We start from the raw sequence: 23140 nt of genomic DNA, 5'->3' as shown, positions 1-23140 counted from the left end.
TTCAAGCTCGGCTTTACAAGTTCAGATAGCAGCTGTTCCTTTTCTAAGAAATGAGTTTCTGAAATGCATAACTTTCAATCCAGAATTCTATCCTATAGCTATGGGATTTCTTCGAATTCGAACTGTTCAATTTATGACCGAAAACATTATCTAATTGTCGTATCTGGCCACCCAACATTGTTTTGGTTTTTTGGCAGTGCACTTGAAAAGATCATTAGCAGGAATAAGATCGTAAAAATTCGTGACACGCGAAAATAAAGCAAGTGCCGCCCCCAGACAGCCATGAAATTGCAACGGAGAGCACAGAGAGCGGCGTCTACCATATCTTATACCATATTGTATATGTCGATCGATGGCTGGTAGACCTCCCGGGAAATCAAAACGTTCAATTGCACACAATTGCGGGCTCGAGTGGTGTGCGAAAGACAAAGGATGATGACCGAGGCAACAAATTTATAGGGACACAAACACCGAACCAGGACTGTCGTTGTCTGCTGTCGATGTCGGTGTCGGTGTCGGTGTCTGTGCCTTAGAATCAAATGCACTGCGTCATTCGGCGACCTCAGCAACCAAAATATATCATAAATGCACACAGGTTGTGGCTGTGGCCAGTGTTTTCTTCTCTCAGTTTTTTGAGGTTTTGCCGCCTTTTTATGATTTTGTGGGGATGTGTTGGTGGTCGCCTTGGGCCAAAAGGCAGAGCCAAGAGCCAAGAGCCAAAGGAATTCTTGGAAGACAGCAGCAAATACAAAACGAGTTGGCGGCGGGGTCTGAGCGAAAATATTATGAGAAATAACATAAGAACTAATGGAATAAATGCGAAGACGAAGACGGAGACGGAGTCGCGTCGGAGTTCCTGCCACTTGCTGATCGCAGTTAATATTATTCCAAGTGATATTTATTTATTTGCCTAATGCATTTGTTTGCCTTGAGGATATTTGATTTGAACGAGACGAGGCGCGGAGAGTGGCAGTTAAGAGCGGTGTGAAGGAGTTGGGAAACCGATTATGATTTGCCACCACACAAGTCGAGGACATGCCCCGTATTGCGCGTTATACTGGGATATGCAGAGTAACGTGTCAAATTGACAGCAGGACACTGGCCGACTCCGATCCCGATCCTGGTCCCATTCCCGATCCCGATCCCTGGGACAATTTCGCACGGTCACGAAGAATACCTGCGCCTAACCCACGCGGCGCTTGTGACCCCGGGGCCTCCTTGCAGATCTCTCGCCGAGTCGAAAAGTCGATCCAGTCGATCCAGTCGGTCCAGTCGGACCAGACATTCAGCTCATTAAGCCCTGTCTTGGCTGGCGCCTATCCCGTTGCGTCCTCTCCGTTTGGTGGCTTTGCAATTAACTGCATTGTTTGTACCTCTCTGGAGAGGGCACGCGCAACGAGTGTCCTGCTTGCAGGATACTGCGACTCTGCGACACTCGCTGAGTTGTTCACATTTTTCACTCCTTTGGAGAGGAAATCTAATCGCGATACGCTGACCGTTCGCCTTTCTCTACTCCTCACCTATCGAGACCCCACCCGCTGCTTAATTGCTGGTCCACAGGACACAGGAACGTAGGACATCTTCTCCAACACATGGTGTGAGCAGATCGGCTAACTGTTCCTCAACGCCCCCCTTTCATTGGTGGCCAAAAAACATACTTACTTACTTGCCAAATCCTGGCCCAAACATGTGCTCGACAAAGTGCTCCTGTGGGTACGCCTCCGCCCAATAGACAGTAAATATTTTATTGATTTCCAGCCTATTAAAAAGAAAAGAAAACAAGAGACTGCGAAGCCCAAAGATCGACCAATCGATCCCGAATATCTACCTGAAGCGAGGGAGTTGACCGTGACCTGATGCTGATCCCATTGCCATTGCCGATCCTCTGCACTTGAACTAATTGACAAATGAAAGGTGAGAGATTGCATTTGGCTGATAGGACCAAGTGATTTTTGCTGTATTCTTCTCTGTCTGCTCTGTCTGGTGTTCCTCCTTTGTGCCCAGAAATTTATTACATTTGTCGAGGAGATGGTTCTTTGTGCTCGTCGGAGGTTTCCCACTGATCGCACCAAAACAAAGTGCCAGGACTCGGGGCCTGACATGGACTATTAATTTGATTTTTATGTACACTTGTTCTGCCTCCGATTCCGTTTTATTGCAGTTTAATATTTTTGCGCCTCGTCTCTGTTTTATTACAATGGAACGCAAGAAGCCACACAGGGACCACAGCGAGGTTCTAGGCCTCCTCGAAGTTCCCCTGCCAGCGACCTACTTATATGGTTACTCGTACTTACAACACGATCGATGGATCGATGGGACGATGGGACGATGCAACGGTGCAACGATCGCTGATGTAATTCGATCGCTTTTTGGCAACATTTCTTATGCACATGTTGCTACGTGCCATTAAAGCTGGAATCCTTTCAAGTGTTCATTGATGTGAGCTTCCTGCTGCTCCTGCTCCTGCCCCTACAAAATGCACTTTTAATGTGGGAATATTGTAAGGAACACGAGAATTATGATGATCATGGCTGCTTGGCTCGTTGGCGACGTATACGAAGCAAAGTGTATCGAATTTAACCAAGTTCCAATGAATCTCTGGCGAGAAAATGTCAACAAAGCAATTAGGAAACACTGTTGTTTTCTGCTCTTGAAATTCTGGGTTCATTAACACTATCAGTGGATGGGATGATCTATGAAGGAGCATTATGTGGAACCATTACTTGAAATGTGTATCAATCAAATTGTTAGGCATCTGGCAAAGTGATCTCAGGACCAATGAAATAAATGAATGGGGTGCACTTCTAATAGATGACAGTTTTAGGTTTTACACCAATTAAAAAAGATGTCCAATTATTTAAATCAATTAATTATAACTGTCCGCATCGTGTGGACTTGTAGAAACACATCCTTCAATTTGTTTCTTGGTTCGTCCGAAATAGGTCGTCAAGCGACACCAATAGGCAGTATTCCTATCCGACCAAAACTGATTATCGCTAATATGTTCGTCAGATATAAATGGAATGTGCAGAAGATCGGACATTTTGATATATATACTCGTTTACGAAGCCACATCGGACCACTATGTGAAAGACTCCCTTTGAACGAAGACTGTGCTCAAATTTTGTTGAGATAGTTTCAAAAACGAAAGACTAGTTTGCAAAAGGTACTCGCCCATATTCGTTGCTCATTTCTTTATTCTGAATAATTGCTTGCCAGGGACCCCAAATTGTTCCGGGGTTTTATCTGAGGCCTGTCCATCTGCATCTACCCATGCCAACAGGCGATCACATGATGTTTATGGATCCACAATAGATTTAAAAGTGAGTTTTTCATTCGTAGAGGACCTGCTAGATAGCAGAGTAAATATTTGTTGCGGAGTACTATATCAGCAATAGAGAGAAAAAGTCATATATCCGATGTGGTATCAACCAATCATATCTGGTGCATCTGGTGGACAAATTAGATCACAACATTCCCATGTTTCTAAAGAAACCTCTCTTTTTGGCCGTTCATAGTCGTATCCACTTGTAATTCTTGTAGTGCATCTGCATTTGAGGTTCAAAGAAATAGATCATGACAGTCACAAGCCTGCCCAGTTGGTGATCTGCTGGGACCACCCCAAAAGTGAAACTTTCCCGCCATTGTTCAGCGGGTGGAACTTCCCACAGCGTTGGTTCCACTTGAAGTGGTCGCCAGATGGTGTCCTGGTTCCACCATAAGCCACACCGCCCATGCCCATGCCCATGGCCATGCCCTGCCCATGACACAAACGCCTGTTTCTCAAATTAATAATTGCAACATTTCGCGCTAAGTGAAACCAAGAGAATGGGATTGGTAAGGCTTGTGAGCGTTAAGGTTAAGGGTCACACATGCCCGGCACATTTAGGCCTCGATGCGAGGAGTCAGTTGGTCACATTTTATGAGTGCATTACCAGGACGGGGGAGGTACAGCACGGCCCGGCATGAAGCTCACAGTTCCGACTTTGACTTGGACAAACAGCATGGGAGGACGAAAGACAAACAACCGCCAGGATATGCTGCTGCTGCTGCTGCCGCTGTTGCACCCATGTGTGAGCCATATGAGACTCTGTTCAGTGGCTGATCCTTGCGTGCGTGACCGTTACAAAACAGGACTCCGACCAGCCGACCATTCCCATTTCGATGACTCAGCCGAGTGCTATATGCTATTTGCCCAGCAAGGATCGGTAGTGGTATCGGTAAGGCGCGGGTGCAGGGCGCGCGTCAGTTGGTCTAACCCTTAAATGCAGCCGGCTCTAACACGCCAGCCACCCTCTACAGTCCGTCTATCTAGTGCAGCCACCCCGTGTCCCAGTTTAAAATGTTAACCGAAAGATAAAGAACGAGCGGCAATCGACGCGCCCACATTAACCGAACCCCGAAGTTGTTATCCTAGGAATATTTTCATTTTAATTGTTATGCTGATGTTGGCACGAGCCAGCCCAGCCCGACCGACCGACCGAGCATATGTCGGGAGAGCGGAGGTCCACAGGACCCAGTGGAATGTCATTGACTGCCACCGCCACCGCCGTGGCCGCTGCCGCTGCTGCTGCTGTTGTTTTGGCGCCCAATTCCCAATCGCACCGGACTCCCGCTGCAGGAAAACTCCTCGCTCGGGGGTTGCACTGTCGCTGAAGGAAAACTGTTAGTTCTGCCACCGTCGCCACCACCGCCAGGCAGCGGAGCGCAACCAAATTATGCTCAAGTTGTGGCAGCAGCGCTTGGCTGACTCCCTGACTCTGACTCTATCTTTGCCTTCAACTTCAACTTCGACTTCTGCTTCGGGGCTGGCCCTCAACCTTTGCCTCTGCCTTGGCCATGGTTTTGGAGTGGGCAAAGAGCACGCGCTTGCAGCCACTTCCACATCCACATCCACATCCATTTCCTCAACTTCCTTTTGAGGCACGGCACCCAAAATGTAATGAGTCGGCTGTGTCAGGTGCATGCATGTTACATACTGAATGACCCCGACAGCGACAGCGACAGCGACAGCGACCGCGACCCCAACCCCAACCCCATTCAGCCACGAATTTTCTTAGTTTCTCCCTGTGTCTCTCGCTCTCTCTCCGACTTTGGCTCTCTTACTCTCTCTTAGTCTAGCGCGTAATTACAGTTGAAGTTTTTCTTTATGGGCCAGGTCAAAACAGCGACAACGACATCGACAACGCCGAGGAGCGGTGCTCATTAGACCAAAGCATTTTCATGGCATACACTCGTAGAGGGTGCATAGAGACATCTGTATGCGAGCACGAGCTATGCCCAGTTTTGTCCTTATGTTTAGCGCATTTCGTTGTAATAATTTGAAATTTTGATCAGGTGTTTCTTTTTATGCACGTTGGCTTTCTTTCTCTTCCCTATCGCTGCCTGTCCCTGGGCCGGGGTTCAAAGGGGAACTATGTATGAGCGTTACGAGTCGGCGAACCGTAGAACACCACAACGCAAGGCCTGTCTTAGGGAGGGTCAGTAAGTAGGAGTGTAGCACTCCGGGACAGCCTGCCCCCGAACAGGAAGGAAAACCGACAATAAAAAGCGCGCGATTTCGGGTATTTCTGTGTGTTCTTGAGCTGTTTGGGCTATTTAGCATTCGAACCGTATCGTGGGGTCTTCACTGAAGTATTCAATGGGGAAGTTTGATTTGCTTAAACAAAACAGGTGTGGAACTGCTTCAAGTACAAAATCGTATCCACTTGGAACCACATTTCCTGTGCGCACAATCTTTCCCTACATGAATGGATTGCCTCCTTTAGTTCTTTCAGTCGGGTCGGGGAACAATGCCTATATGCAGCGCCAACTCAATCTGCATCGCCCACTCCCAGATCTTGGCGGCACTCCTAGTTCCTGGCTCTGGCTCTGCCTCTGCCTGGCAACACGCCAACTCCTTCTTCGTCGGCATCACAGTCCAAAAGATATTATTGAGCAATTTTGGGCGTATAAATTGCTATACGGGGACGATGAGTGCAATTCGAGTACTAATGAGTGCCAGATCAAAGTCAATTTGGAGCCCACGTAAAGTCACGCAATATTGTGTGGAGGCAGGATGGCAGGATCGAACAGATCGGGCTCTCTTTGGGTTGCATTTCACCATAAATTATATTTTCGTTTGCCCTTTTGTAATTCCAAAAAAAAGCTGGAAAATTGTTAATTGGATTTGCCTGGGAAGTTTGGTTTTGATTACCTTTTACCTTTTGAAATTATTCTACATAGACATTCGGTTATTCACGATTAACTCTTAATGATCAAAAGGGTATGATAGTGTCGATGCTCTGATTTGCACAAATAGTTACAGTTCTTATAGATCTCCTCTCTATGCTGACTTTAAGGTTCAAATATCTTAAGTGGAAATCGTAAGAGTATTCGCAATCTCGACTCGATGAATTCGTATTATTCCTTAATTTGTTCTTGCAGCTCTTGCAATTGTAATAAGTTTTTGTGTTCTTGGCAAAGGCCACCAAAGCGTGCAGCGCACGTACCCACAAAATTATGTTTTCTGGCAGATTGAGTTTGGGGTTCTGCCTGAATGGTTGGATGTTTTGAGGGAGTGCTAACGAAAATTGCCGAAAAATGAGCGAAACCGTAGGATGGGAACGGGCACACATGCAAATCAAAGTTTGACCGCAACGAAAGCCAGCAAAGGAGTTGTGGATAGGATGGGGAATCTGAAACTGAAACTGATCCGCTTAACAATATAGTACAAACAAGAAGTTTTGGACAATCTCAAGTGTACTCAGCCATGACCGGAAAGTGCATTAAAAGTTGACCGCTGGCCGTGGGACAATAGCTAGAATATTGAAAAGGTTAAACGGGGCCAGGGTCCAGTCGGTAAAACAAACAACGCCAGGGCGACGAACAATGGCCAGCGGTCAGTGGTTCCAACAGGAACCCGTTGCAGGGTTTTCTAATGCAATTAAAGGTATTTTTTGTCTTTCACATCAGCATAAGTCAAATGCGAATCGAAGCGTAATAACCCGTTGGCGCGACCAAGTGTTTGCTTAGTTGCGGTCAGTTGCGTTTGCCCGAAGGATCAGCGGGGATCGGGGATCGGGGATCGGGGACCGGCAATCGGGGATATTGTGTAACCGATCCCGATTCAGATCCTACGGTTACGCTACCAGTGGCAATGGCAGGATAACGAGGGGTCAGCGAATCGCGTTAGGGCATCAAAATGTTGAAATTAAGCGTTAAATGGAAAAACAAAAGCTTAATCTTAAGAACAAGGCAATGAAAAGACAAACTAAAATGGACACAAAGGAAATATAATTGCGACCCCGGGCTTAGGCAAAAGGTTGCAGTTGCAGGGGTTGCATTAACCCCGGAATGGGCTGGAATGGGTTGGAATGGGTTGGAATGGGTGGTTCTATTCTGTGCCGGTCGGGATGGGGTTGCGATGGGGTGGACACTTGAACCCGAGAACCTGGTCAGTTATGACTGTGCCGGCAACCGGTTTATTGCGGTTATTTGCAGAGTTTTGACGCTGGCCGCGTAATGAAGATAAACGATTTACAATAAAATTTTATTGTCTTTACACCACCAGATTGCGCTGGTCAAGGCTGTCCGAGGATTACTGGTCAAGGATATTAATGATTGGCTGACCACCACCAAAGGCGCTGGCTGTCCTTGGCGAAGACGCTGCTGCTGCTCATGCGGGACTGCTGCTCATACACTTATACTTATCCATTCAAAGGAGTGTCTAATGCGCAAAATCCTGTTTAGATACTCGTAGAGCGCACAGCAGGACACCCGGATACGGAATGATACCATGACTTTGATTGTACAAGGCTGTGTTCGGTTCGTCTCCCTTCGGGACTTGAAGGACTTCTGCAACAGTATTGAAAGATGGCTAATATGAACATTGGTGTACGTTTTAAGCCTCTGCAATGTAATATATTGTTAAAATAAATGCACATTTGATAATCTTCGATTAAGTTCCCAGCTTCACTGGCGCTATTATCCGCGTCCGGTATTGGAACTATGAACTATAATTTTGCAGCACTGCAAATGGGAGTCACACATACGCCACCAGCGGGCGGTTATCGAACACAATGGCTGGCCACTGGCGCCCCCAAACGGAGTTTGTTTTTTGCTCTGATTACAGTCTGCTAACCGTTTTTGAAGAAATTCTACTATTTATTTTTTTCTAAAGCGGCGCCAGTGTTAAAATATTAGCTGAGCCTTGCCGATTCACTGGAACTAGACCCTGTGACGTAGTTATGTCGTCTTCCAACAGACTTTAGTTCATTCTAGACCAATACAACCAAATTAATTTAAAAAAAACTTCAGAGCGTTTAAGTCAATCGTTGCAAATGCGACATCTGAGCATTGAGGACATATCTACGATCGAACTGCAGCTGCAAGTGGCGTTCCGTTCCTCAACATCTTCAAGAAACATCCCAGATGAGTCCAGCAATGGTCATGACAGTGAGCTTCCAGCAGGGCGGGGCGTAAATTTGAAATACGCTTGTAACACTCTGATATCAGATATTACATGTATCTGGATCCCTTAGCTTTTATAGTCTCAGAGATCTAGGCTCTCATTAGGGCGGGCAAAATCAACGGTTAATTAGGGGGGACTAGGACTTCACCGCAAAAACGTCAAACCCTTAGAACAACCCCAAGATGATGCCTCTGATTCTACGAGGATGTGGGGTCTGTTGTGCAATAAAACTAAGAATGAGGGCGTAGTATTTTAGCCTACACATCGATTGGCATCTAACTTCAAAAAGGTTACCCCATACCATTGGGGAACTCCTCAAAGTGCCCCAGCCATAAATATAACCCCCCGCACAAATTTAAGCTGATTCAGACTCGGATACGACCCTTGGGTCGTCACCTGTGTCTGATACTATTCCTCTTCCTGCTCCCATGTTCATTGTCTGCTGTGGGGCTCAAACTTATTACCTTTTATAAACCGAAAAAAGCAACAAATTTTTATTAAAATTATAATGCTTACTCAGAACTAGGCAACGGGTTGCGTTGCGGTTTTCCATTTTGGAGGTGCAGGTGCATCATTTCTGGGCACTGGCAATTAAATAATGACATAAATAATGAAATAATCCTACTCCGAAATCTTGGGAAGTATGCTCCAATAACTCGGTGAAGTACTGAAAGAACGATTGCGTGGTCTCAGAAAATCAAATGGAAAGTTTCGCTGCTCCCTACTCATTATATTGGTAAGAAATGTCGCCCATTCCGGGCCACAAATTGAGCAGTTAGCTTCACAATGTCTCTGAAAGAGAAATGAATTTCTAAGTAGTGGGCCACTGTTTGTCCGTCATTCCATCTTGTCTGGCGCCTAGTTCTCAGAGACTATAAGAGATAGAGCAGCCAAATTTAGAATCCAAAATTTAGAATGCGATATCAAACTCATGCTCGTGCCTATGTAAGTTTAAACTTTGTTTAAATAATTGCATATTAATAATCTTAGGCTTAGTTCCAAGCCTCAGTGGCGCCTGTATTGGAACTAGCATTTTGTTGTCCTGGAAATAGGTACATACGCCACCAGCGGGCGGTAGTCAAACACAGTGGCTGCACAGTAGAGCCCTTAAACGGAGGTCAGCGACATATGGATGCATCAGCGAACATTTACGAAAATTGCAACATTCATCAGAAACATCGCTGCGCAACATGCTTGAATTTACATAATTAACAACATAGGCGCCACTTCGGATATACATATTATGTTATCGATTTCTCTTTTCTGTGTAAGCGCGAAGTTCAAATTCCAACTTTGCATTTAAATTATGTCTAATGTCTAATTATATAGTCTCCCTGAGACCAGTGGAGCCATGAGGATGGTCAGCCGTTTACTCTGCTCTAAAACACTAAGCAAACCGTTTTGTTCACTATGGTCCAATTCTATTCCATTGTATTTCTACAGCGGCGCCATTGGAGGTAATAGATTGGCTGAACGTTGACAATTCACTAGAACTGCGGCGAACTGTTTACCAAAAGCGGAGATTGCTTTGTGCCGACCTCTTAACTGTAATGGTTGTAGCCCCTCCAAGTAGTCGTCGTCGTAGCCATGGCAGCTTCAATACTCCTAGTACTCCCTGTTTCTTAGGAAAGCGTTCGCCCCCAGAGCCATTGGCGAAATAAATACAGATCAATACAAGTTTGGAGCGTAATGCAGACCTTACTCCAATCTAGAAAAATACACTTCTAACACTCTGATATCACATAACACATAAGTCTGATTCCTTTAGCTTTTATAGTCTCAGAGATCTGGGCGCTCTTTAAGACGAGAAGAACTCAGAACTGGGGAACCTGTTTGATCCACTTTCGGGGTGCGTTGAAGTGAAAAATGATTATTACAGTGTGGTCATAGGACTTTTATCAACAAAAGCAATATCAACATCAAATAAATCTCAAATAGCCAGTAAAAGTGTCAGGAGGCAGGAGGTTAAGGACGCTGCAAAAATTCAAAAACCAATAATATAAATTTGTATCTCCCGCACGTAATCTTTATGATTAAATCGAGTATGCAATGCTCTGAAATTATAATCCTGTCATCATGAAATTGAAATTGGCAAGGATTCGATCAGATAATGTCCAGCTTAATAGCATGGAACTGGCCAAAATAACGGATAATGAGGGGGACTGGGACTTCGCCGCAGAAATTTCCCCATGAACAACCGTTCAACCCTTGGGCAAACCCCGACATGCTGCCTCTGGTTCTACGAGGATGTGGGGTCTGTTTCTGCAATAAAATTGCGATTGAGGGCGTAGTATTTTAGCAAACGCATCGATTGGCATCTAACTTTAATAAGTCTACCCCACTCCATTGAGGAACTCGTCAAAGTGCCCAGCCGTTGTGTGTAATGGAATGAAGCTGGTCAACCCTTGCGGTCTTTATCCATCCATGAAGTAAGTGAGAAAACCCCTAACGTACTACTGAACATTCTCCACTTGAAGTCAAATTTTAGGAATATACCGATGAAAACAAAAATTTTCGGCTGGGATTGCACGGATCCAGCACGTTCCGCTTATTATAATTTTGGCTTTTTCGTTGGAAAGCACCATGCCGTTATTAGATTGATTTATTTTCTTTCTTCGCTCATCGCTTGTATCGGACATAAAGATAGTCGCGTTCTCTTCAATGTTGTTATGGTCATCCCAGATAAAGGCTTTATTTGCTCTCCAGGAGATCCTCCACGAACGAAAAACTCGCATTTGTATCCACTGTGTTCTTTCCAAAGATCCAATGCAAAGCCAGCAGGTAATCGCCCGTTGGAAGAGGTAGACGCAGCATCTCAGGTCTCAGATAAAAGCCATTTAAAATTTGAGGTCCCTAGGATGGAATGAATTCAATATGAAGTTGTATGACCTATAGATTTAAGTACATACCACATACGGACATGTGTGATTCATGTTGGTAAAATCATGAAAGAGACCAAAGACTATTTTGAAGTAAGGGTCGTAGCCGCTTCGCATATACCGACAGATATCAATAGTTCTGTCAATTATCCAGGGCTTAAAGCCGTTTGCCTTTTTGAAAAGCTTGCAACGTATCGTAATTGCATTGGCCGGGTGCAATATAGTCGCATTCATATTGAAAACAACTTTATTTCGATTGATTGCCTTCAGGCGACAAGTGTTGAACACTACAAAGGATTTGTTGTAGCTCTCACAGACGAAGTTCGTGAACTTAAAGACAACTGCATCCTGAAAACATGGTTTATTCACATGCACTTGATTAGATTACACGATATACTAACGTTAACTTCGAAATTCAATATTAGAAATAATCCGATTAAAGGACAGACGATCAGTAGAGAGCGCATCGTTCAAGCACTGGGTTGAAAAATAACACATTCGAATGAGACAAACGAGATCTTTTATGCCAAATATTTTTCCGCATGAAGGATTCATTAAATTGCTATAAACATATTGCAAAGAACATTAAGTGCTTTTGCTGTTAACAATCACTGACTAATAGACTTTTTTGTGTAATTTGCATTTCAGAAAATTTGTCTAATTTCAAACTCGCATTCGTACCACATGATCGCTTCACTGGCTCATAAACTTAAACTTTTATCGATGAGGGGGGTCGATAGGCTATTAATGTTGATTTCTGTATAGCCTTTTAAAAATGATTCTAAATAAAATCGACTTGGATAGGTTCGAGTACTTTTGGCTTTTTTGGCTTTTGGCTTTTGGCTTTTGGCCGATATTTTGGCATAAATTCTAATATTTCAATGAAATGTTATACAATTACAAGATTATTATAATTTTTTGTTCATTTATATTCGATTTGTGGTTGCTTTATTTACATCCTGTGTTTTGCTTGTATCGGATATAAAAAATTCATGATGGCCCGCCGTTTTGGGAAGCAATTTTAATATTTCTGCTTTCCTACAGCCGCGCCAGTGGAGGTAATAGATTGGCTGAACATCTCAGATGAGCCAGGCAATAGTCGTGGCATGAGTCTGATTCCTTTAGCTTTTATAGTCTCAGAGATCTAGATCCCAGCTCCAGCTTCAAGTCTGAGATATCAAACATCCCAGTCATCTAACTCTTACTCGGCCTTTAACCGTCTCACTCCCCTGTTCATCACACTTCCCATTTGAAACCCCCTTTCATTAGAGAGCATTAGAGAATGCAAATCTCCAGTTGGAGAGAGAAGCTAAGCAAAAACAAATGAAAATTTCCCTACAGCCGGAGAGCATGGAATGTGCTAGCGACTAGGAATAATTTGTAATTTGGTTTAATACTCGAAATATGTACATATTTCAAACGAATCGCAGAAACAGTTTGCTTAGCCATTTATTTCTCTCCTTTAACTTAGGAATAATTCCCTAAAGATTTGCTTCTATTCAAGTTAATGGAAATAGAATTCAGAACTGGGGAACCTGTTTGTTCCTTTTTCTGGGTGCCTTGAAGTGGAAAATGGTTATTGTTGTGTGGTCATACGACTATTATCGCTGCATGAAATCAACAAAAGCAATATCCACATCAAATAAAACTCAAATAGCCAGTAAAACTGTCAGGAGGCAGAAGTTTAAGGATGCTGCACAAGTTCGAAAACCAATAATATACATTTTTATCTCCCGCACGTAATCTTTGTGATGAAATCGAGTATGCAATGCTCTGCAATAAATTCTTGCACTGGATGGACGGGAAATATCCTGTCATCATGCCAATGTGAAATTAGCAAGGATTTGATCAGATAATGCCCGACTTAATTTCATGGAACTGCCCAAAATAATGGATAATGAGGAGAACTGGTGCTCGCCGCAGAAATTTCACCATGAACCAACGTTCAACCCTTGGGGAAACCTCGAGATGATGCCTCTGGTTCTACGAGGACTTGGGGTCTGCTTCTGCAATAAAATTACGTATGAGGGTTTAGTATTTTAGCTTACGCATCGATTGGCATTACCCCATACTATTGGGGAACTACCCGAAGTGTCCCAGCCATATATCCCCTCTAACAAATTTAAACTGATTCAGCCTCGGATACGACCTCTGTGCCGTCATCGCCTGTGTCTGCTCCTGCTCCCATATTCATTGTCTGCTCACAAAACGAAAAAATTTTTAATAAAATTATAATGCTTACTCACTAGGCAACGGGTTGGGTTGCGGTTTTCCATTTTGGGGGTGGAGTTGCCTGGACCAGCCGGTGCAGTTGCTAGCTGGTCAACCCTTGAGGTCTTTATCCATCCATGAAGTAAGTGAGAAAACCCCCAACGTACTACTGAACATTCTGCACTTGAAGTCGAATTTTAGGAATATACCGATGAAAACAAAAATTTTCGGCTGGGATTGCACGGATCCAGCACGTTCCGCTTATTATAATTTTGGCTTTTTCGTTGTATTATTACAATGATTTATTTTCTTTATCGGACATAAAGATAGTCGCGTTTTTTTCAATGTTGATACGGTCATCCCAGAGAAAGGCTTTATTTGCTTTTCAGAAGATCCTCTACGAAGGAAAAACTCGCATTTGTATCCACTGTGTTCTTTCCAAAGATCCAATGCAAAGCCAGAAGGTAATCGCCCGTTGGCAGGAGAAGCCCCAGAAGTTCAGGTCTCAGATAAAAGTCCTTTAAAATTTGATGTCCCTTGCAAATAATTATAAAATATAAAGTTAAGAATATATATATACCAATGTAAGCGATAGTTTTTGAAACATACCACATAAGGACATGTATGATTAATGTTGGAAAAATCATGAAAGAGACCAAAGACTATTTTAAGATAAGGGTCGTAGCCGGTTCGCATATACCGACAGACATCAACACTTCTGTCAATTATCCAGGGTTTAAAGCCGTTTGCCTTTTTGAAAAGCCTGCATCGTATCGTAATGGCATCGGCCGGGTGCAGTATAGTCGCATTCATATTGAAAACAACTTTATTTCGATTGATTGCCTTGAGGCGACAGTTGTTGAACACAAAAAATGATTTGTTGTAGCTCTCACAGACGAAGTTCGTGAACTTAAAGACAACTGCATCCTGAAAACTTGGCTTGTTCATTTGCACTGGATTAGATTAATCGATATACGAACGTTAATTTTCAGATTCAATATTAGAAATAATCCGATTAAAGGACAGACGATCAGTAGAGAGCGCATCGTTCAAGCACTTGGTTGAAAAATAACACATTCGAATGAGACAAACGAGACCTTTTATGCCAAATATTTTTCCGCATGAAGGATTCATTAAATTGCTATGTACATATTGAAAAAAGCATTAATTGCTCTTACTGTCAACAAATCACTGACTAATACATAGACTTTTTTGTGCAATTTGCATTTCCGAAAATTTGTCTAATTTTAAACTCGCATTCGTATCAAATAACGATCGCTTCACTGGCTCATAGGCTGAACATGAACTTTCATAGATAAGCAGGGTTAATAGACTATTAATGTTGATTTTTGTATAGCGTTCTCCTGAGTTCTTCATGATACATGATCGATACATTGCAAATTGAACACTGCCCATATACTCTACACATATAAATACTACCCAAATACTCATTAAATAAATGTGTCAATAATAATGCATCTACATACAAAAACAATTAGTAAAAGCTTCATGTTATATAGGCAGTGGGGGTGGGCGTGCTCGTATTGGTCTGAAATTTACACATATATATAGCATTTCAATCAACTGTACTCAATTTCAAGTCTATAACTTAATTTTTTAATCTACATATGCCAAAATATTGGCTTTCTGGTCCAATGAGCTTTGGAGAAAATCGATCAGAAATTAAAAAATTATTTGTACATATGTATTTAGTCATTTATATTGCAAAGTATAGAAAATGTAGGTTCGGATCGAAGTAGATCATCATCAACAGGTGATTATTATGTATGATTTGTGTAACTTGTTCTATGCTCTTTTCTTCTAATGACCAGCTTTTTCCTTACCGCACCGTGCGCTACATCTCCCTACCCGCAACGGACGAGAAAAAGACTGATAAAGCGGACCTTATGCAGGGGAAATTATTTTTGTTTTCTGGTTATAATAACTATTCAAATTATTCAATAATTATCGCATCCTTTTCCTTAGAAATTTATTGGATATTTTAATTGTTCAGAAACGCTTCCTTCCGGCTGCTGCCTTAATAATTATGACTAAAGGACAGGTCGTCAGGTGGGACCATATTGTTTCCGCTCAATTTCCGATACCTTAACTGTATATAAAAGACTGTTTTCGCATGAAAGAACATACAATAATTATTTTATAATTATTTATTTAGTTATATTTGGTTGCTTTATTAACATCATGTGTTTTGCATAATCGGCAAACGCTTGCATAGAAAATTGTCATTCCTTCCGGAGATCTTCTACGAATGAAAAACTCACATTTGTATCTCCTGTTGGGCTCTCGCTTTTGCCAAAGATCCACCGCAAGGACAGCATATAATCGCCTGATGGAAAGGGTAGTCGCAGAAGCTCAGGTCTCAGATAAAACCCTTTTAAAATTTGATGTCCCTTAGAAATAATTATACAACATAAAACTAATAAATAGATACAAGTGTAAGCGATAGTTTAAGAAACATACCACGTACGGACATGTATGATTCATGTTGGTAAATTCACGATAGAGTTCATAGATTATTTTGAAGTAAGGGTCGTAGCTAGTATGCGTAAACCGACAGACATCAATACTTCTGTCAACCATCCACGGTTTAAAGCCATTTGCCTTTTTGAAAAGCTTGAAACGTACCGTAAAGATATTGACCGTGTGCAATATAGTAGCATTCAAATTGAGAATAACTTTGTTTCGATTGATTGCCTTTAGACGACAGGTGTTGAACACAAAAAAGGATTTGTTGTAGCTCTCACAGACGATGTTCGTGAACTTAAAGACAACTGCATCCTGAAAACTTGACTTATTAATTTTCGTAGTACTATTATAATAGAAATATTTACGTTGACGTTTATGTTCAATATTATAAATAATCCGATTAAGGAACAGAGCATCAGTTCGGACCGCATCCTGCTCTCGATTGAATAATAATATTTGAAATAGTTCATCTTTTATATGAAAATTAGTTCCGCATGGCGGAGTCAATAAATTGATATTACGCTTTACTTTGTTTTTTGCTAATTATTTTAGCTGTGCTCAAACAGCTTTGTAATGGTTTTCCGAACCAAATATCAAAATATGAATATACCAATCAATGAATCATAAACTACGGGATGCGTGCAATATAGCCGCATTCAAACAGAGTACGAGTATAATTTTATTTTGACTGCCATACCACCGATGATTCATTCTAGCTTTCGCAGACGACTTTCGTTAACCTGAAGATGACAACACCCTCAAAATTTCGCACATTGATTTCCCCTTGAAAAGCATGACGTTTACGATAGGTTCAATATTACAAAAAATTCGATTAAAGCACAGATGATCACAACAGAGCGCATCGAATGTTTTATTTGATCTTGAGGAGGTCCTCTACGAAAGAAAAAGTCGCATTTGTATCAATTGAGTTCTTGCCAAAGATCCATCGCAAAGACAGCAGATAATCGCCTGATGGAAAGGGTAGACGCAGGAGCTCAGGTTTCAGATAAAAGCCCTTTATAATTTGATGTCCCTTGGAAATAATTATACAATATGAAGTTAATTAATATATACAAAAATGGAAGCGACAGTTTTAGAAACTTACCACATACGGACATGTATGATTCATATTCGTAAACTCACGATAGAGACCAGCGACTATTTTGAAGTAAGGGTCGTAGCCGGTTCGCATAAACCGACAGATATCAATAGTTCTGTCAATTATCCAGGGCTTAAAGCCGTTTGCCTTTTTGAAAATCCTGTAGTGTATCGTAATGGCATTGGCCGGGTGCAGTATAGTCGCATTCATATTGAAAACAACTTTATTTCGATTGATTGCCTTCAGGCGACAAGTGTTGAACACAAAAAAGGATTTGTTGTAGCTCTCGCAGACGAAGTTCGTGAATTTGAAGACGACTGCATCCTGAAAACTTGACTTATTAATTTTCGATGAACTATTATAATTGAAATATTTACGTTGACGCCTAGGTTCAGTACTATAAATAATCCGACAAAAGCACAGAGCATCAGTGCGGACCGCATCCTGCTCTAGATTGAAAAATAATATTGTTAATAATTCATCTTTTATATGAAAATTAGTTCCGCATGGCAGAGTCATAAAATTGATGTGTTCTTATACATATGTATATTCTTACAATACCCTAATTATTTTAGCTGCCCACAAACATCAGTATAATTGTTTTTACGAAAAAAAAAAAATATCAAAACACGAACATTCCACACTAACTAACTTATTAGCATTTCAGAAGATCTTTAAGCAGGTCTTCTACGAATGAAAAACTCACATTTGTATACCCTTAGGGGTTCTCATGCCAGAGCTCCTCCACAGAAACGGCAAGTAATCGCCGGTTGACAATGTTGGAAACATACCATATACGGACTCGAAGGATATGCATTGGGAAAGTCTTTTAATAGTCTATAGATTATTTTCACAACTGGGTCTGACCTGGTTCGCAAAAACCATAAGCAATCAATTATTCTGTCAAATAGACAGGGCTTATGCTATAACATGTGTAGCCATTTTCCCTTTTGAATGCTTAATATGAAGTTTAATACTATTGGATTGGTTTATTTTTATTTCGACTGATCGCTTTCAGACGACAGTTATGGCTTGCTACGCATAATTTATTGTAGCTCTCGCAGACGACGCTCGTAAGCCTTTCACAAGGAGGTATGAGTTAAAAAAGCGTTGAGTAGTTGAGTAGAAGCGATGTTCAGGACCATGTAATATACGGTTTTGCAAAGCTTGTTTATATGTTTCATTCTCTCACGTTGGATTCTGAATCATTGTCGAGGTAGTGCCGAATCAAGGTAGATGTTTCACTAGTTGAAATTTTTCTGAGTTTTGCTCGTCAGAACACATTAAGTTTTATCTAAAAAAATCGAAAAACAAAATACTCCAGTGACTAAATCCGAAAATAACTAAGCTAAAAAATAGGCTAAGACTAACACCTCAATCAGTCTTTGTGAGACGATAAGTCCAGGAAGGACCATGAGTCCTGTTGGGACTAAGGGTAATCAGTCCTGGTGGGACGATGAGTTCAAATGGGTCTGAGTGACAGGATGATGATAATTAGGATTATTTGTAGTGCTTTATGGAAATTGCGAGTAAAATAAATGTCGGCGAAGGTAACTGAGACTGTTAAGTTATTACTATTGAAAGATAATTGTTTTATAAGTAAAGCTTAGTCCAGTAGCTTAGATATATTTGTAGGGGTTTGAATCAAAACAAGAGGACGTGTATTAGTAATAATAATGGACACATTGTCCCAATAGCCTGAATTACCTTTTAAACTCCTGATTTATAAAAGCTTATTACCAAATGAGGGAAAAGTGCCTAACGTATAGACTGAAGCATCACCAATCCCATACAGTGTATATATGTATATTTTTGTTCAGCATGAATAGGCGAACCGATACAGAATTGTCTGCCTGTCCGTTTGCACCTATGGAACCCTTTTGTTCAGATTGCAAGCCAGCTCATCGAACTTTAACACATAGTCTTCTCCCATGAATCATTGTCACATTTCGTAGATAACCTACAAGAGTTGGTATGTCAAGTTTAAAATCCTGCAATATCGAGGTGTTTTTAGTGAGGGAAACTAAATAACTCTTTGGGCGCCATGTTTAAGGCACATTACAACAATGCCTAAGCCGGGGCCTTATCCTTTTCCGTGAAAGGATGTGATGCTCCAGGGTTTGATGGTCTGACTGGAATATAGCTGCCAGAGGAAGAATAGTTTTAAAACAGTCCTGCTCCATAAAAACTTCTGGATTTAAATATTTATTATTAAAAATTCAAGAAAAATAGTAACATAAATTAATGTAAATAATTTGAATTTAATTTGTTTTATTAAGTAATGTAATGTGTGTATGTATGCAGATTAATTGGTCATCTGAGGGGTTCAACGGTGTAAAAACTTTGTCGCTATGAAGATAGCTTAATTAGAGGTTACAATTATTTCGAAGGACAATCTATGTTAAAACATACATAGGTTCGCTAATAATTGTTCTTATGGATTGGTTGGTTTTGTAACTTATTATTTGTATTTAGTATTAGTTTAAGCTCAATGTTATTTGTATATTAATAAATAAATATTTAAAATTTGGAGGATAAGCAGTGTTCCTGTTCTTGACTGAAAAAAAAAACATTTGAAAGTGACTAACGATTTCTTAAAAATGTGAAAAATCTATTTGTGCACGAATAAGTAAGTTAATAGATAATTATGTTCATACTCGTACATACATGGAAACACAACACAAACATAAATCCTTACGCAATATGATTTGTGAATTTTTAAATTTTTGGGATATCGTATAATAAAACAATTAAAGGGTTGACAGCGAGGGACTCCCAGAGATATGTTTTATTTGCTCTTCAAGAGGTCCTCTACGAAAGAAAAGCTCACATTTGTATCCACTGTGTTCTTTCCAAAGATCCAATGCAAAGCCAGAAGGTAATCGCCCGTTGGCAGGAGAAGCCCCAGAAGTTCAGGTCTCAGATAAAAGTCCTTTAAAATTTGATGTCCCTTGCAAATAATTATAAAATATAATGTTAAGAATATATATATACCAATGTAAGCGATAGTTTTTGAAACATACCACAAAAGGACATGTATGATTAATGTTGGAAAAATCATGAAAGAGACCAAAGACTATTTTGAAATAAGGGTCGTAACCGGTACGCATATACCGACAGATGTCAACACTTCTGTCAATTATCCAGGGTTTAAAGCCGTTCGCCTTTTTGAAAAGCTTGCAATGCATCGTTACGGCATTGGCCGTATGCAATATAGTCGCATTCATATTGAGAATAACTTTATTTCGATTGATTGCCTTCAGGCGACAGTTGTTGAACACTATAAAGGATTTGTTGTAGCTCTCGCAGACAAAGTTCGTGAACTTAAAGACGACTGCATCCTGAGAACTTGACTCATTAATTTTCAATGGATAATAATAATTCAAATATTTACGTTGGCGCTTAGGTTCAATATTATAAATAGTCCGACAAAAGTACAGAGCATCAGTGCGGACCGCATTGTTCTCGCTCTCGATTGAAAACTAACATTCGAAATAGATCAACATGTCTTATATGAAAAATGTATTTCAGCATAGTCATTTAACTAGTTTTTAATTGTAATATAATTGTTTTTTAACTGAGCACAAACACACAAATCACTGCATATATAGTTTTACACGAAATATCAATATGTCCGATCTTCAGCACATTTTGAATTTAAGGAGATCGAATAATAATCACTATTATTTCTTTAATAAATCATTACCTTTGAAAGATAATTTTTTATTTGTTATTCGGAAGACCCTCTTCGTATGTAAAACTATCATTTACAATTTAAGATCTCTGAAGAGGAACTATTCAGAATAAGGATTTTATACTAAATGAGTTATTGTGGAGAAATAGAGTGCCCAGATTTTGATGTAGCTTTAGCAGAGGACGTTCGACGATTGCATCCTAAAAGCTTGGTTTATTAATTTGCAGCTGATGTAATTGGGATATATGTACGTTATATAGAATCCAATAGCTTCGCAAAACATCAGTTTGGACCGATCATTTGAAAGATACCCCTTTTAAATCTAATCTAATTTAAATCTAATTTCTCATGAATGAGTTACATGAGTAAATCGTTGTGTAATTTGATTTATGAATGTTTAAATTTGTACGATATCGTATAATAAAACAAAAAAGTTAGATTTTAAAGGATTGACAACCAGGGAAACCTCTATATCTATATGTTTTATTTGCTCTTCAGGAGGTCCTCTACGAAAGAAAAACTCACATTTGTATCGACTGTGTTCTTGCCAAAGATCCAATGCAAGGACAGTAGGTAATCGCCCGTTGGCAGGAGAAGCCCCAGAAGTTCAGGTCTCAGATAAAAGTCCTTTAAAATTTGATGTCCCTTGGAAATAATTATACAATATAAAGTTAATAAATATATACCAATGAAAGCGATAATTTTAGAAACATACCACATACGGACATGTATGATTCATGTTGGAAAAATCATGAAATAGACCAAAGACTATTTTCAAATAAGGGTCGTAGCCGGTTCGCATAAACCGACAGATATCAACTGTTCTGTCAATTATCCAGGGTTTAAAGCCGTTTGCCTTTTTGAAAATCCTGCAATGTATCGTAATGATATTGGCCATGTGCAATATAGTCGCAATCATATTGAGAATAACTTTATTTCGATTGATTGCCTTCAGGCGACAGTTGTTGAACACTATAAAGGATTTGTTGTAGCTCTCACAGATGAAGTTTGTGAACTTAAAGACGACTGCATCCTGAAAACTTGACTTTAATTAATACATTTTCGTTGGACTATAATAATTCAAATATTTACGTTGACGATTAGGTTCAATATTATAAAGAGTCCAACAAAAGTACAGAGCATCAGTGCGGACCGCATGGTTCTCGCTCTCGATTGAAAACTAGCATTCGAAATAGATCAACACGTCTTATATGAAAAATGTATTTCATCATAGTCATTTAACTTGTTTATAATTGTTATATAATTGTTATTTAACTGAGCACAAACACACAAATCACTGCATATATAGTTTTACACGAATTATCAATATGTCCGATCTTCAGCACATTTTGAATTTAAGGAGATCGAATAATAATTATTATTATTTTTTTAATAAATCATTACTTTTTATAGAAAATTTTTCTGTTTTTACTTCGAAGACCTTCTTTGAATGTACAACTGACATTTTTTATTTTAAGATCTCTGGAATTACCAATTCCATTTAGAACGAGGGGGAACGTTGTGAGTTGCTGCGGACACCGCAACTCTACGGTTATACCCGATACTAAGTCAGTATGGCTCTCCTCCGGCAGACGCCGCTAATATTTAACGACACGACATCGAGTGCGTGCGAGAGAGACAGAAAATGAGTCTGAGCGTGACGTCGGGCGCTGCGTAGCCACTGCAAATTGATTTGTTCCTTTTGGCTTTAAAAATGATCTGATCTGATCCAGATTCAGCAATCTAATAGATATGGTCATTATCTATGATTCTGCGTTTTTAGTTTTCTCAAATCTGCAATATTGTGGATGCAACAGATTTTCGTCCTTTGTGGGGGCGGATGGGGGTGGGGCGAAATTCTGAGATATACGTTTTATAGTGACATCTTAAAGGAGTGTGTGTACCAAATTTGGTTACTCTAGCCTTAATAGTCTCTGAGATTTGTGGTTGCCTCAGATTTTCGTCCTTTGCGGGGGCGGAAGGGGGTGTGGCGAAATTTGGACAGGAAACGGTCAAGGTCCGATATCACAGGAGTGTGGATACCAAATTTGGTTGCTCTGGCTTTTATAGGTTCTGAGATCCTTGAACTCATATTTTGCAATTGGCAAAACCGACCATGAAACCTGTGTGTTAGAGTGAGACAGAGCGAGAAAGAGTGAAATTGTTTTCGTGATTCTGGCTGTAATAATTATACGATCTGGTTCAGATTTTGCACTCTAGAAGATATAGTCATCTTCTACAATTCTGTAGTTTTTAGTTTTATCCTATCGTCGAAATTGTGGATGCCACAGATTTTCGCCCTTTGTGGGGGCGGAAGT

The 23140-nt window shown here is 40.6% G+C and overlaps 6 protein-coding genes across 6 annotated transcripts; all 6 read right to left on the bottom strand.

Annotated features, from left to right (window-relative positions):
* Nucleotides 1-11143: 11143 nt before the first annotated feature.
* LOC6595239 lies at nucleotides 11144-12439 on the bottom strand. Its single transcript, XM_026984146.1, has 3 exons — nucleotides 12374-12439; nucleotides 11362-11679; nucleotides 11144-11305 (listed from the first exon to the last, which is right to left on the bottom strand). The coding sequence occupies exons 1-3, from the start codon at nucleotides 12437-12439 to the stop codon at nucleotides 11144-11146; spliced, it is 546 nt and encodes a 181-aa protein (XP_026839947.1).
* A 1477-nt stretch (nucleotides 12440-13916) lies between these two features.
* Nucleotides 13917-14490, bottom strand: LOC113564896. Its single transcript, XM_026984144.1, has 2 exons — nucleotides 14152-14490; nucleotides 13917-14078 (listed from the first exon to the last, which is right to left on the bottom strand). The coding sequence occupies exons 1-2, from the start codon at nucleotides 14488-14490 to the stop codon at nucleotides 13917-13919; spliced, it is 501 nt and encodes a 166-aa protein (XP_026839945.1).
* A 1295-nt stretch (nucleotides 14491-15785) lies between these two features.
* LOC113564894 lies at nucleotides 15786-16460 on the bottom strand. Its single transcript, XM_026984139.1, has 3 exons — nucleotides 16401-16460; nucleotides 16024-16341; nucleotides 15786-15953 (listed from the first exon to the last, which is right to left on the bottom strand). Exons 1-3 carry the CDS (start codon nucleotides 16458-16460, stop codon nucleotides 15786-15788), a joined length of 546 nt encoding a protein of 181 aa, XP_026839940.1.
* A 440-nt stretch (nucleotides 16461-16900) lies between these two features.
* LOC113564893 lies at nucleotides 16901-18337 on the bottom strand. Its single transcript, XM_026984136.1, has 3 exons — nucleotides 18321-18337; nucleotides 17135-17483; nucleotides 16901-17062 (listed from the first exon to the last, which is right to left on the bottom strand). The coding sequence occupies exons 1-3, from the start codon at nucleotides 18335-18337 to the stop codon at nucleotides 16901-16903; spliced, it is 528 nt and encodes a 175-aa protein (XP_026839937.1).
* A 1579-nt stretch (nucleotides 18338-19916) lies between these two features.
* Nucleotides 19917-20588, bottom strand: LOC113564892. Its single transcript, XM_026984135.1, has 3 exons — nucleotides 20523-20588; nucleotides 20152-20469; nucleotides 19917-20078 (listed from the first exon to the last, which is right to left on the bottom strand). The coding sequence occupies exons 1-3, from the start codon at nucleotides 20586-20588 to the stop codon at nucleotides 19917-19919; spliced, it is 546 nt and encodes a 181-aa protein (XP_026839936.1).
* Nucleotides 20589-21305: 717 nt separating this feature from the next.
* LOC113564891 lies at nucleotides 21306-21980 on the bottom strand. Its single transcript, XM_026984134.1, has 3 exons — nucleotides 21951-21980; nucleotides 21538-21867; nucleotides 21306-21467 (listed from the first exon to the last, which is right to left on the bottom strand). Exons 1-3 carry the CDS (start codon nucleotides 21978-21980, stop codon nucleotides 21306-21308), a joined length of 522 nt encoding a protein of 173 aa, XP_026839935.1.
* Between the last annotated feature and the right edge of the window lie 1160 nt (nucleotides 21981-23140).

Source organism: Drosophila persimilis, unplaced genomic scaffold (assembly GCF_003286085.1).
Source record: "Drosophila persimilis strain 14011-0111.01,24,50 unplaced genomic scaffold, DperRS2 tig00000000-arrow-pilon, whole genome shotgun sequence".
In the NCBI taxonomy this organism is placed as follows: domain Eukaryota; kingdom Metazoa; phylum Arthropoda; class Insecta; order Diptera; family Drosophilidae; genus Drosophila; species Drosophila persimilis.
Note: the sequence above shows the minus strand (reverse complement) of the source record. Positions and strands in the feature narration are given on the sequence as shown.